This window comes from Nanorana parkeri, unplaced genomic scaffold (assembly GCF_000935625.1).
Source record: "Nanorana parkeri isolate BGI_ZX_2015 unplaced genomic scaffold, ASM93562v1 scaffold49, whole genome shotgun sequence".
NCBI lineage: Eukaryota > Metazoa > Chordata > Amphibia > Anura > Dicroglossidae > Nanorana > Nanorana parkeri.
This window is the reverse complement of record NW_017306317.1, coordinates 2,362,358-2,378,458: the sequence shown is the minus strand read 5'-3', so window position 1 is coordinate 2,378,458 and position 16,101 is coordinate 2,362,358. Positions and strand designations below refer to the sequence as shown.

Sequence of the window (16,101 nt, the reverse complement as noted above, 5' to 3'; positions counted from 1 at the left end):
CATTAAAAATGAAAAACCGTGGCCATGCCAGTCTACTACAGCTAGGTAGGGGAAGCTCAATGCAATAATCTTTGTTTCTGCAATTCTTTGTCTTCTTAGTTTATTTATTGAAAGGCTACATAGTGCACAATGATCCAAACGATTTTGTGAACACAAACTAGAAGAATTGGTCATACCTATAAATTGGCCAATTTGATAGACAGATGTTCAGCATCCAAGCTAATTGTGGGACTACATACATTGTTAGTACAACTATATTTGTCACCCCGACTCAAAAGATATTTGTTATTACTGGAAATTATCAGATCTACCAGAACTCCTTTAAACTGTAAGCTCATTTGACCAAGACAAAATTATCCTGTAAGAGATTTTATATATATATATATATACACATACACATACACATACATACATACACACACACACATATATATATTTATATATACATATATATACACATATGTTTTATTTTTTACAGCATTTATCAATGCAAATGTAAAGCAGAATTGATAATGTTAAAAGTTTGTTTTGCAGCACCACATGGTAACTCTATACCTCCGCATTTGTAAAACATATGGTTGATGAAAATCCTATAAGGAACACAGTTTTTATGTTTACCAGCACATCCACAAAAATTAGCATTTTGAAGACTTTATATATCTAAGTGATCCAGAATGCTCAGATTCACAAATCATGGGCAGCCTTTTCATCCAAAATTCTAATTAAAAAAAAAAAATTCTACTTTGAGTATACCCCAAATAAAATATAATTAAATGTGTACACCTGTCATTGTGGTCCTATTTTATATGTAAAGTACATGATAACCAGATGCCGGGGGAAAAAAACGATTAATATAAAACAAATACATTTCTTTTTCAACTACAAATATACACTGAGTGGCCAGTTTATTATGACCACCTGACGTTTGTAGGCAAATTAGCTATAATTAGCGCTGAAGTTGCTAGAGGGCCAGACAATTATAAATAGGGAAGCAGGTTGTTTACCACGACAGTAGAAGTGATTTTTTCCTGAAGATATGGGTAAACAACGCGATTTAACAGCCTTTGAACGTGGGATGATTGTTGGCGCAAAACAGCAAAACAGCAGAATTCGTTAAATGTTCAAGAGGGGCTCATTGTTAAAGTGTTTAAAGACTGGACTGTCAGCCGAAAATCTGGGTCGGAAACGTGTGAATTGTGGCCGTCAGCGACTAGTCAATGTTAGGGCAGAACGGAGAGTGGCAAGACTGGTACAAGACAACAGAAGGGCAACAGTGCAGTGTCAGATTCCTCACATCACCTTTCAACATCTCGTGGAGTCACGAGGCGGCCCAACGAAGTCATCTCGTGGAGTTATCTCGTGGCCCAACGAAGTACTGATGGGGTGGTCATAATAATCTGGCCACTCAGTGTGTGAAATATTTTTTTTTTCCTAGCTTCTAATTAACACATCATTTGGGTAATTCAGCTAACAGAATCTGAGAATGTTGACAGATGGTGTGGTCACATTCTGTGTCATAAATACATATGATACATATGTACAATAGTTTCCTCTTTTGCTTCTATTTGAATTGAATACAACCTGGCCTTCACAATGAAAGAGTATTGTGTAATGTATACCCTCTAAAACCATGTGTGGTCAAGGTCTGAATGTATTGTAGTAAAATACAATGTTGATTGTCATAATGTATTTGCATTCTGTTCTTACCTATACTACATACTGTATTTCTTTGTTTTCATGGTACATTGTGATTTGTGCTGGTAGTTATGTCAGAATAACGTTATACATTTTTTCAGATAAAATAGTTTGCTCCAACATAAATGGATGTGCCCCCCCTAACTGCTGCAATTGTAGTGTTAGGTACTAGTAGTATTTATGTATAAAGCCACAACATATTTCATAGTTCTGTGCATCTAAATTGCCTTGGGGATTATGATTATGATACAAAGGACCTATATTCTGCCCAAAGATGTACGTATGTATGTAAGGCTGACAATATGCATAGCCTCCTCTGCAGGTCCCTACTAAGAGTCTACCATATTTGGATCTGTACAGTTTCTGCATTCTTCACTGTAAACATCCACGGCAAGCACACAGCCAGACCGCGAGTTGAGAAAATAAAGTCATAGACATGCTTCTCTTTATGACCACCACTGTGGCTTCACACAGCACATATGATTTTTTTCAATAAGAATTAGACTAATAATTGAAGATTACCTTCAGGCAAGCAGCTAGATACACAACTTCATGTATAGGAATCGAAGAAAAGCTATTCTATTTTTTGCAGCCAGGTCTTGTGATTCAGGCACCTTTGCTAGACAAAACAGGCAGACACCTTTGCTAGACAAAATTCACCATAGCCTGCTAAATGGATAATGCAGAGGCAAAACTCTGAAGAGGTCATTGCTTTGCTCACTCTGCTTTCTCATTCAGTCAGGATGTGCCCTAAGCACATGTGCATACTAGCAGAGTCTGGCTAGGTAATAGAGCTGCCCCTTTCTCTGTGAGTCTAAGTACTATGTTTGGGAATTATAACCTGGATGGTATTGGAGGATGATATCATGTACTTATAGTAGCAGCACCAAATAATACATTTTCTATTGACAGAATCATAACAGCTTTGCATTTTTCCCTATCTGCCTGGAGTTTAAGTCTAAGAAGTGCCAAAAAATCAGAATTCATTGCCTAAATGTGACATATCAGTATATATTAACCACAATCATATACTCACTAAGAATGTGACTGCAGAGGCTGGGTCATAACTGAAGCTGTGCCGCAGCTCTGGGCCTAGAGAATGCTCTGAAGATAGCTGACAGTACACAGAAAGCACCCCAATGCAGAGCCCAGTGCCCAAAGGTCACAACTTCGCCCCCATCCGCGGGCTTACTCACAGAGCAAGTCTTCAAAGACTGGGTCACACTAGAGGCTATGCTATGATTCTAGATGTGAAAAGCCCTTTGGGGCTAACTAACACAGCACACTAAGTATAAAGATACCAGAATGAGTGACATGTTGAAAAAGAAAGAAGCTGTAAAAGGGAAAAGGCCAGTTGCTTTGGTATATAAAGCTGTGAAAATGTAGATGTGTTTGGCCAGGAATTGAACACTTGCTGCAGCTGCTGTAAACCTAAGGTAACTATATGTAGGCAATAATAATAAACAGTTTTGGTGGGGCACATTTGCAGGCCCTAAAGCACAATATCTGGCATATTATACTACATCAAATTTTAAAGAGTCAGTGTAAGCTCTGGTATGTAATAACTTCACTTGCATACCACTTACCGTACTTAAGATGAAACATAAGCCTAAATGTCAATGGATTAATGATGGCAGCTAGTAAAGTGGCCTCCTAAGAGCTTTGTTAACAGTAATTATATTTAAAGTGATTTACTAGGCTTACAGTCATAAATCGGGCTGTTTGTTCTGAATGATAAAACAAAAACTTCACTGTCAGCTCCCTTCTGCATTAAATATTTTACCATTTTACTCACATGCATGGACATTTGTTAATAGTATACAAATTAGTTTGTCTGTAAAAGGATTCCCCACACATGACTTTGGACTTACTGTTTTGGTCAGATCAGGAGAGCATCCCATGTTTTGGATAAGCAATTCATCCATAAGCAGATATGCATAGGTACTGAAGTCTGCCAAGTTGGTTCACTTAGCAGTTCATTCGTTCACCCTGCTCCCCCTTTCAATGTCTGCTCTATGTTTACATTAGTGATTACATACCTCCCAACTATAGAACTTGAGAAAGAGGGACACTGAAAGAAGATTGGGACATGCGTCTTACATTAAAAAGTGAGCATGGTTAAATTATGTTATTGACTTAAGACTTTAAAAAAAGAAAAAAAAAAAGAAAGTGGCCAGTCTCGTGGACAAGGTTTTCTAATGCACCTCCAACCCACAAATTTAATGGTTTACATATAAATGGGGGGAAAAAAACTGCAAAGGGAAGTGGATGAGGGAGTTTCAACTACAAATGTTGGGGTTAATAAAAGTCACTAAAATCATTTTTCTGCTACAAAGTATTTTTTTTAATTTGGTCCTACAAAATGAACAAATGCATTGTGAGAGAAGGGTGAAGAGGCTGGGAAGTGATGCCCTGTGAAGTAGCCATGGAAGGATGTGCTGTGAATTGGGGGTGAGGTGGCCATGGGGGGGATGTTCTCTGACTGGAGTGTGGGGCAATATTACACACACACACATACCTCTGCAGTCATAGGCCCCTGATATGAGGAACATGTTGAAGGCACAGTATTATGAATACACCTGCTATTGGCAGACTGGTGTTTGGTGCTGGGACCTACTACTGGTTTGTGCAATAGACTCTAAACCATGACATGGCGTTGTTCGCTCCCAGCAGATATGTCCCCTCAGCTCACTCAGTTGGAGGGGAGTGCAGGGTGAAAGGCTGAAGGGGATACAGGGTAAAAGAAAAGATGAGGTGATGGCATGAGGGTGCAGAGTGATAGGAGAGAGGAGGTGCTTTTGGAAGGAATCATTGAGGAAGAAAGGAGGGGTATGCACTAATGCAAGAGGTAGAGATCAAACAACCTTAAATGTGCCGTTTGGTTTTTGATCGTGTGGTAGTACATTGATTAGTGCTAGCTGTTTTTAATTTATTGGCGTGAGGTATACGCTGAGCAAGTGGGAGAGATGCTCTGCAAAGGTAGAGTTTCTCTGAGTTATAATAGTCCTTTGGTTTTTAATCTATAATTTTTAAAGGTTTAATAGGCAGCGGTCAAAGTGTGGGAATAGATAGTACTGTAAACACAAGAACTGCACTTTTTTGAGGAAGGCATTCTATCATTCAGTACTACAGACATTTTATCGCTGATCATCCTAGTTACTCTAGATTTGAGCTTGTGAGAATTTAATGTAACCAATTTCCATGCTTTTGCTATGGTCTTTTTTGTTGCTGTAAAGAAGAATGTTATCAGCTTGAATTCAGAGTGTGTGATTCCCTTGGGTCTTTTGAGAAGTAAAGCCTCAGTAGGGACTTTGCTAAAGGGGCAATAAAGAGCAGTTTGCATGTCAGTAGGCATGTCCAGCAGACATGCTAAAAGGTATCCGATTAATTTCATTCTTGAATGCACTGCGTGGAAGATTCTGGGGTGAATTTGGCTATTCAAGAAAAAAACAAGTACAATCCAGAAAGTAATTTGTAATTTGCTTTAAGGGCATTTACGTTGGGAGAAACAGTTTGCCTTTTTCTAGATTTGGGATCAGTTTTGAGATTTCAGTCCTCCTCCCATTTAGATGCATATGTAGGAAATGGGGCAGAACATAGGGTGAAAAGAGAGGAATAAAGGAGAGAAATCATGCCCTTCGTAAGGTACTTGAAGGTAGTGGAAAAGTTCAGAGTGGGGTAGATGATGTTCCTCTTGGGAGGGTAGCAAAGCTTTTGATCCCATTTCAGTGCAAAATTTATAAAGTCAGAAGATATAGCCAAATCAAGACTTGAAGCTTTGTGGGTTGTCAAAGCCTAAGCAAAATAAGAATTACATAGTATAGACTGCAAGGGTAATTAAGGGATACATTTGGTGTACTTAATGCCATCCCATACTTTGAGTAAGTGGGCAGTGATTGAGTTAAGTATATTTTGTCTATCCTAAGAATAAATCTATAGTAGATAATCAGTGCAGAGTTTATAGATGTCTAGTGATTCAAGGCTGACCCAAAATGAAGATTTCTGTGTAGAGTGGTATTTTGAAAGCTGGGCTAATTGTGAGGTCTAGTAGTATTTGACAATATGGAATATTCCCAGCCCTCTTGATAATTTTGGTAGATAAATGGTGGTGTAAGGGAATCTGGGGCTTTTGTAATTCCATATAAATGTATTTCCCTTTGTACAATATGCAGGGCATAAGAGTAGATGGGGATTGGAAGGAACCTAAAGGGGTATCACAGGTTGGGAAGAGTCATCATCTTTAATTGTTGCTATGTGACTGAACTATGACAGTTTGAAGGTTCCAGGTTGCAAGCAAATCTTTTCGCTTTCTTCAAAGATGTGGGGTAGTTAGCCAAATATAAGGATTCACAACAGGCTGTGAGATAAACCCATAGGTAGGAACATTTGGAGTATTCCTAATGAAAGTCAAAGAATTGTTTTAAAAGGAACTTGATGGAGTCAGGTAGGGAAATGTTTAGTGCTACATGAGGGGATGTACATGTACTTGGGCCTGAAAAAGTGGCATCGGGACATCCCTAGTGCTTTAGGATGTGCAACTGTTTATTTCCAACCCTGAGATCTGTCAGAAGTCGCAAAAAGTTTTTAAGGAGTTTGGGGGCGAGGGTGATGGGATTTGTGATGAGTTATAAGGCATCATCCGCAAAGAGGCTTAGTTTGTAATGGTTGTCAGCTATATCTATGCTTCGTTTATTATGGTTATTCCAAATCAGTTGAGCTAGGGGTTCTATTGCTGAAGTGAAAATAAGGAAGTGAAGTGAGCAGCCCTGTCTGCTGCCCAATGAATAAGGTTAAACTTAAATCCCAAGTAATGTAGACATGCAGATAGAGAAGAATATGAAAAGGAAATCTGTTTGCAGAAGTAAGGGTCAAAGCCCAATTTTTCTAGAACATATAACAGATAGGGCCATGATACTGTATCAAATACATTGCGTATGTCAATGGAAAGGAGCGATTTCTGGCAATATGGGTAAGCAGTGTCAGTTTGCGAGTTTGCATATGTTTTCACTTGACTTTTGTGGGCACAAAACCACGTGGTCACTACGTACAAGATGCCCTGTGCCCATGTTCACGATTAAAGAAATTTTTTAGGTACATTTTACTACAGCTTTGAGCCATGTTAAGAAGAAAGGGGCTCAATAATAAAAAACTAGTCTGAACAACAATAGTGACAATGACAATAGTAATTCATTAGATGTTACACTTCTTCTGCATTTCTTTTAGAACCAAGCCTAATTGCCATACGGTTTTGACACTAAAAAGACCCAAATTGGATCTCTTTATTAAATTCTGTTTCCCCTTAAGCAAAAGATACTAAATTTCTAGAAATGCACAATTCAGGGGAACTGAGCTTTCTGCTTCTGCCTATGTGGTTTTACAGTAGCAGACCTAAGCATGGAGACACAAATGGTAAGCTTGTTAGGGGATTAAGCAATTTAGCAAAGTATGCAAGGTTATTATTGTCTCAGACATGTAAGTATTAATATGTCCAGTTTCAGCACTTCAGGTCAAACCTCATTTTCTCTCAGGGCTCATAATGGTAGATATTTAATGCCATCAAACAATCTACAATTATTTCATACATGTGCCCTATATATATCCAATTAGTGAAAAAAATGAACACCGCCAATACTCAACCTCCAGGCCAGTCAATAACCTGTAAATACACCATGCATTATAGATCACTATAAATTATTCCTCACTGTATTTATTTGGATTTACAATAGCCATACCCATTACCATTTAATCTATGTAATACTTTAACAAATACACACTCTATCAGCTCAGTATACAGGAAACAAAGTTAATACTCTACCAATTTCCATGAAAAAATAATTGAGCAGCACAATCCATTTAAAATCAGCTTGCTGTAGGCCAATTATTTTACTGATACAATTTTTATGATGCCCTTTATTCACTTCAAATACCCAATCATGTTCGGGGGAGTTTTAAAAAGTCTGTTTTCTGGAAGCCTTATTGGGTATTTCCAATGAACTGAACACACACCAGCATAAAAAGAATTCCATTAAAAGCCCCTTTGACTAACCAATGGCAGATATTAAAATGTTCATTAAAGTTAAATTTGTTTCCCCTCCCCACTCTGATCTCTCACCTAGCAGTTTGAGAAGAAAAAAAGAGAGCTAAAGAAGGAACTTCACCTCCATTTCTAATTTTTTTTAAATCTCTCTTATCTTTTTTCACTGAGTTGTCCCCGCGCAGACAAGAAATTTGAAAGTGTGGGGCCAGATTAAAAAAAAAACATTAACTGTGAATCCTATAGCAAAAAGAGGGAACACATTTCTGATCTGTCTCCTCTTATCCTCTGCACGTTCCGATTGATCAGTAAGGTCACCCACTGCATTTGGTGACCAACAGAAGATGTGGAGGGCACTAAATGGATGGCAAAAAGCATGACCAGAAAAATAAGGTCACTACTTGTGCTCTAGTATTCCATAACCTGGCATGTAATAAAGTTGATCTAAGGATGTGAGCAGGAACCTGGAGTAGGTACACCCCACAGACTTCCTCTAAAAAGCATTATTTATAATAAAGCCAAATCTAATTCCTAAATGCAAAAATATAACTATATAATGCAGTCTTGTAAACAAAAAGGAAAAATACCAAAAGATTTATATTAGATACCAAAACTTTCCATATGTTATATTGATGTTGCACAGTGTAATTAGACTTCTGTCAATTCTTGAGCTCAAAGTATTTAGTAGCCACGCCATAGTGCTAGTGAAAAGCATCTTGGTATGAAGTGCCTATAAAATAAATACCTCTACCGTGAAAATTGGCAGACACAAGCAACGTCTGATGAGGTAGAGGAATGTGCCAATTCTCAGGTCACATATCAAGTAAAATGAACATTTCATCCAAATTAAAATAAAACGTGCTCTGAAACACAGACTACTTTCCATTTTGTAGTCCACATCAATATTTCCACAGTTTCTACAAAAGTGACCTATTGATTACATTTACAGAACAGAGTTTAAAAATAACAAGATGATAAATGTATTGGGGATACCCTATATACGGTTACTACCGGGATGGGGGCAATATCTTAACACGTACAGCTGACTCCATGTACAATAATCCCACTTAAGTACACCTAAAGTGACATTAAACCCTCAGATTTTTTAACATAAACCAATACTGTAATGTGTGCCTTACTGTAATCCATGGTAGTTTCCCTTCTCTTTGCTGCTCTTCCTTTTAAATCCTCATGCTTGGGGAGAACTTCCCTTTACAGCTAAGTGCCTCTTCCTGTAGTGCTAGCTCAGGCTGCAAACCTACACACAGACACCATGTATCCATTTCAGAGACAAGGCAGTCTGCTGCAAAACAGAAGTTCTGCCCAGCATGAGAACAGATACAGATATAAAAGGAAGAGCAGCAAAGAGAAGGGAAACAACCATGGATTACAGTAAGGCGTACATTACAGTATTGTTTTATGTTAAAAAATCTGAGGGTTTAATGTCACTTTTAGTCAGCTTCTGTCTGCACTGTAATGGACTCATGTGGCTGAAGAAGTCAGGTAGTAGATTGCACCATGCTGGACATATATATCAGAAAAAATGTAAACTGTCAGTATTAGTCTTGTCAAGTAATTGATATTTTATATACATTTTTCAATATATGCATTAAATGTTTCCCTCCCCCCAGAATGTCCACCACTGATTAAATCCACAGCAATTTATTCTCCCCCAAGTCTCTGTTTATTTGTTTATTTTGCCCAAGATGCGAAAGAGTGCAGCAAAATATACTATTTGTAAATGGAGCGATTTCAATCCAAGACTTTTATAAAACAAGTACACCACAAACTGCTGATGAAATGGTTGCTAAATAAGTCATAATACTGTCAGACAGACAGTTCCTCTTTTCTCTGCCTTGCATGACATGCATTGGCTCCAGTCTACATAAGGGGCATTTTCATGTGTTAAGCTTTGAAATCGCCTGCTTGATCTTGTCATCATCCTTTAGAACATGTCTGTGGCTTTAGATGAGCCCAAAATAGTGACAACAAAGTTGTGAAGCTAGAAATGATGCTTCAGTAGGCACAGCATGCAATCCTTCTGTTCTCTGGAGGCTGTTCTCATCAGGAAGAGTGTCTTAACTTCTTCAGACGTGATTGAAATGGTTCAGATGGCAAAGATGATACGGTTTCCAATACAAGATTAAAAATCTCAGATTTATTCACAGCTGTGTATTAGTGAAGGCAATAAGAAGAACACCATTCCCTGTTCAAGGACAAACTTGTAAGGGATCGAATAACAACTAACTGCCACACTACTAAACCCCGAGGAGCCCGATGTAGCTGCCTCTGAAGATAGTCCTAATGATACATAGTACCTATTACTTGCTGGGCACAAATCTAACATAGCAAAAATCTTCTAATTATATTGGGTGTTCATAACTGCCTAGCACAAAGTACTGGCCATAGACTAGAGGATACCGCATGTAAGGAAGAACGTTAGACTATGTGCTGACAAAAGCTTATGTACAGTCTTTTTAAACCCTTACTATTGGTGGTAAAATGAAATCATTTTACTGTGTGGTACATAAGAGTTAGGAGGTAAAACGGTCACATACCATAACAACGCCAACTGTGCATATGATGAAAATTGCATAATTGGAGGTTTCCTTCTGTGAAAACTCTATGTCAAAATCATCTGCAGATCAAGGCACTTTGACTGCTAAACTTTATTCATATCTCAAATTTTCCTAAACTCTGCTGCACCAGTTCTGCCTCCTAAGTAGTCTTTTATAGAGACAGGTGGTTTTAATGACCAATAAGAAAGCTCAGGAGGTGGTGGTGTCATTTGAGATTTGCCTATAATTTCAGGTACCTATATCTCTGGATATACTGCTCATTTTAGCATGTGGTTTTCACAGAAGGTAAGTTCTCTGCTTGTGCAATTTGTATTGCATGCTCAGTATGAATAGTCTAGCTTTGTAAGAAGTTTACTTTAATAAAAACTGCAGTGCATTTTTTTCTGTTCTCTGAAGTGTCTGCCAGTTGGCATTCTTATTACAGAGATAGACTTAAGCCCTAAGGAAAGTGATATTTCAGCTTTGGATAAATAGGCTGAAGACCGGTTTCCAAGATCTCTGAGGTGCTCGAACAGCATTGTATCAATGTTGGAAATCCCAGCTCTTCCTTCCACTGTAGCTATTATGAAGCTAAGAGATGGAGGCCATCTCAACTACATTCACTATAATGAAAAATATAGACCTGGTAATGAGACAGAGATCCCCTAATAATAGAAGAAGACTGTTGGAATCCTGGTCATCATCTAAGGAAGTTAATGCAGTTCAAACAAAATATCCAACAGGCTATTAAAGAGCTAAAACATGTCTACAGCATTTTTCAACACAAAAATGTGCAGAACTTTGTACCACCCTACAGCAAACACAAAAAGTGCTAGTTTCCAAAATGCACTCATTAGGCTCAATTAAAAGAAGTGGCATTATTAAAACCGATTATAAAGATAGGTAGTGAAACTTACCCTCAAGGCTTCTATCACAAGATCCCTTGCTTCCAGCTCTCCTTCTAATATACTTAAAAGAAAACGAAGTTCTGGCTTGCTCAAGTTTTCCACATTAAAGTCTTTCATCTGCAAAATAAGAAGATACATAAACAAATGATTCGTTGTTTTAGACGGGAATACGTGTATGCATTGATTGTTTTGTACATGAGAGGATGTGAGATTGCAGCATTTACAAATGAAGGGAATTAAGAGTGATGCATTAAAAGCAGAATCCACTTAATACTGACTCTTTAGTTTTGATTGGGTACAATTAAATCAATCTTACGGGAAATGTAGCTGCAAAATTTCCCCCATTATACTGTAGCTCCAAAGTTGGCCCTCCTGCACACTATTTCAAACAGTGCATCTTAGTAAACACAGGTTTTTTTTAAAGTTTTGGGCAGAGTATGGAACAGTTAAAAGCCCTGTCAGATTTGATTTTGGTCTTAAGATTTTTTTTGTTTGTCATAATATGTATTCCCTGACATCTGGGGCCCAGTGACAATGATGTGAGGGGAATCGTCAAAAGTTTTGGCTAGAGATTTAACCTGTTCACATATTTTACATTAGGGAGCACCAAAGAGAGGGAGAGTGATGCCACCTATCAACAACTAGAGCAGGGCAGTAGAAATATGAATTAGAGAGAAAAAATCTTGCTAGCTTAAAAGAATATTCTACATTTCTGACCATGTCAGAATTAGCGGACAAAAGGTAGATAGCCTTTTTTACATATCCACACAACTTATGTGGCAGGACAAGAAAAGTGTACTACAATTACTGTGTGTCACAAGCTAGAAAATGTCTAAAAAAATTTTGTTAAATCAAATCAAAAGCACAAGTAACCAGCAAAATGCCTTACTGTTCAGCTTTGACATTCCTTGTAGTTGAAACTACATATTGCCTGGTGGCACTGGACTTAAGAAATAATAAGACTGTTGCTTTTCAAGAAAAAAAGGCTAAAATCAATAGACATATTTATATTAGAGAAAAATTGACCTGGCCAAAATTTTTTGTAATCTAGAGAGCAATGTGTGTGGGACTCTTTCTTTCTAAAAGCAGCTGTCCCCTTCACTAAACAAACAAAAAAAATACATATTTTACAGCACATGGTGCTTTTGACAGTCATAAACATTGTCCCGAAATTAACTTAACCCACTCAAACCTTTACCTAGTTGAATGTGCCTGGCACTGTTCATGAGTTATCCTCATTGCAGCCACATGATGCCCAATATCTGGCAGATCTTAGAGCTGTACCTCCACTCTTACGTCGCTCACATTCTGCCTAATTCCAGAAATGTCAGAACTCACCAATTCTGGAAAAGGTTTTTTTTTCACAGAGGCAATTAAAGAATAGGAGCAAACATGTTTACTTGATTACGCCACTCCTAGCTCAGTGGTAGAATGTGTAGGCTACTACTAACTTGGCTGTTCTATTAACGCAGGGCTGACAAGTTTGGCAGCTTACAGAAGCTCACACAAATCTACATGCAGACACACTGGGTGTTTTGACAAATCCCAGCACTGCCAAATGGCTAGAATGACCACTATACTATTTTCCTGTTGTACATGAGAAACTATGGGGGTCTATTTATTAACGTTTTCACACAAGATTCACACAACTGTCACCCAGGATTCACACATTTTTCAAATGAATCCGAGTAAAAACTCTGCATGAATCTTGGGTGAAAACATTTATACATAAAGCCCATATATGTGTTAATACAGCAATATGTGATATCCTGGAAAGGAAAGTAACACAAAAGTACAGATAAAAAGGTAGACTTGCTTTTTTCACACTACTAAACTACATTTCATCAGCAATGTACCAATCAGTTTAGGTACTGTGGGTACCAATGTTCAATTAGAAAGCCAAACAGCTAAAACATTTTCCAAATTATATTATCCATGATGTATGATTTCAAAAAAACCCATTAGCTATTACTAAAAGTCTACATAGACAAGCTAATTTCACCAAGGCGCAGCTTAAATTTTTGATAATTGCACTGGCGGGTTCTAAAAATGATGACAATGGACTTTCTTTGGAAATCATCAACAACTCAGAGCATAGCTAATTTTTGTTTCTTGCGAACCAGTTACCAGTCTCCACTTGAGTGCGAACATATAAATATTGGTTGAATTACCACTTTAGCAGGATTTATACATCCAGCATGTCAAAGACCAGCTCAGTGGAGCCATGAAGCAACAGATATCTATGTTCCTTATCCATATCTATATTCTAAAAGAAGAAAATTACATGTGACCATTAAAAAATGTTTGGGGTAAGTAATGATTGGTTCTCTCTTTTATGGTAATAGCTGTGCACATTTTCTAAGAGCTATACTAACATGGCATCCTGAAATATATAATTACTAAATATCAATATGGACCTGCTTGTGAGAAAATACAATCTGAGCAGTGTTGTCCAACTGGAAAATTGCAGGCCTCTAGCTGTGGCTTCTGTCCATTCACTGCTAGGTAAAACAGATTTCTCAGTAGCAATGTTCTTTTCTTTATTCACCCACTAGTTTTTACAGGCATGTAGTAAGGAAAGAGAATTAAAAGGAGAACTATGAGGTGAGTGCTTTTCACTCATCCTCATCCGCTGACTGGCGGATCGGACGGGGGAGGGGGCGGGTACAGCTGGCTCTGCCTCTAGATAGGCAGAGCCAGCTGTCAATCACGCAGCTTGGCAGATCCCGGCACAATTGTCGGGATCCGCTTCAGCTGCGGTGTCTCAGTATACCGCGAGCAGCAGCTGGCGGTATACTGCGGCGTCTCAGTATACCGCGAGCTACAGCTGGCGGTATACTGCGGCGTCTCAGTATACCGCGAGCTACAACCCTAAGGAGAGCTATGGGGAAAAGCCTTAACCTCATAGTTCTCCTTTAAGTGAAATGAATGCTGAGCATTAGATTTTCTTCTATCTAATGCAAACACTCTCTTTGATATGTGTTAATACAGCAATATGTGATATCCTGGAAAGGAAAGTAACACAAAAGTACAGATAAAAAGGTAGACTTGCTTTTTTCACACTACTAAACTACATTTCATCAGCAATGTACCAATCAGTTTAGGTACTGTGGGTACCAATGTTCAATTAGAAAGCCAAACAGCTAAAACATTTTCCAAATTATATTATCCATGATGTATGATTTCAAAAAAACCCATTAGCTATTACTAAAAGTCTACATAGACAAGCTAATTTCACCAAGGCGCAGCTTAAATTTTTGATAATTGCACTGGCGGGTTCTAAAAATGATGACAATGGACTTTCTTTGGAAATCATCAACAACTCAGAGCATAGCTAATTTTTGTTTCTTGCGAACCAGTTACCAGTCTCCACTTGAGTGCGAACATATAAATATTGGTTGAATTACCACTTTAGCAGGATTTATACATCCAGCATGTCAAAGACCAGCTCAGTGGAGCCATGAAGCAACAGATATCTATGTTCCTTATCCATATCTATATTCTAAAAGAAGAAAATTACATGTGACCATTAAAAAATGTTTGGGGTAAGTAATGATTGGTTCTCTCTTTTATGGTAATAGCTGTGCACATTTTCTAAGAGCTATACTAACATGGCATCCTGAAATATATAATTACTAAATATCAATATGGACCTGCTTGTGAGAAAATACAATCTGAGCAGTGTTGTCCAACTGGAAAATTGCAGGCCTCTAGCTGTGGCTTCTGTCCATTCACTGCTAGGTAAAACAGATTTCTCAGTAGCAATGTTCTTTTCTTTATTCACCCACTAGTTTTTACAGGCATGTAGTAAGGAAAGAGAATTAAAAGGAGAACTATGAGGTGAGTGCTTTTCACTCATCCTCATCCGCTGACTGGCGGATCGGACGGGGGAGGGGGCGGGTACAGCTGGCTCTGCCTCTAGATAGGCAGAGCCAGCTGTCAATCACGCAGCTTGGCAGATCCCGGCACAATTGTCGGGATCCGCTTCAGCTGCGGTGTCTCAGTATACCGCGAGCAGCAGCTGGCGGTATACTGCGGCGTCTCAGTATACCGCGAGCTACAGCTGGCGGTATACTGCGGCGTCTCAGTATACCGCGAGCTACAACCCTAAGGAGAGCTATGGGGAAAAGCCTTAACCTCATAGTTCTCCTTTAAGTGAAATGAATGCTGAGCATTAGATTTTCTTCTATCTAATGCAAACACTCTCTTTGAGGCATCAAGGCTGCTGATGGCTTATTAATAAGCATTAGGAATACTACTGAGCCCAAAGATCAGCATCACTGCTGTCAAAGTCTTCAGATCTGTACATTTCTGTATACTTGTTTATGCAAAAATGTAAACTCTAATATGTGGCTGGAGACAAGCTTTGATTTGCTAGGTTTAACATCACTGATTTAGGGACAAACAAAGGATGATCAAGCGGAATGATAGAATGGTTAAAATACAAGGAGTCAAGGCAGCTTAAAATAATGACCAACTGTTTGCAGCAAACGCATCAGGAATAAACATTTTATGGTTGGTCCACAGGCAATAAGCAAGACCACTGATTATTAAATTACTTGCATGTTGGAATAAACTAGTGGAGGCAGCACTGAGATGCCTTCTTGGAAAGCCACTTCCAAATTCATAGAAGTAGAAACTTCCTTCCTTCTTTTTAGCAAATACAATGAGGGGAATTTATCAAAACTGGAGCCAACAAAATTTAGAGCAGCTGTGCAGGGCAACCAATCAGTTTTTCTCTTTCATTTTCAAATCTTAACTGAATAAACTGACGAGAGAAGCCTATGGTTGCCATGCACAGCTAGCTGCCCTAGATTTTGTCTGCTCCAGTTTTTATTAATTCCCCTCATTGTGTGTAGTTTTGTTTCAATTCAAAAAGTGTTTATTTAAACAATAACCATACCTC

At 38.3% G+C, this 16,101-nt stretch overlaps 1 protein-coding gene across 2 annotated transcripts in view; it reads right to left on the bottom strand.

Annotated features, from left to right (window-relative positions):
• The window catches only part of CTTNBP2 (cortactin binding protein 2), a 92,527-nt gene that overhangs the window by 50,945 nt on the left and 25,481 nt on the right, over positions 1-16,101 (bottom strand). For both annotated transcript variants that reach the window (XM_018574043.1, XM_018574050.1), the window contains exon 2: positions 11,205-11,312. In XM_018574043.1, coding sequence (XP_018429545.1) covers positions 11,205-11,312 — 108 coding nt within the window. The remainder of the gene's footprint in view (positions 1-11,204; positions 11,313-16,101) is intronic.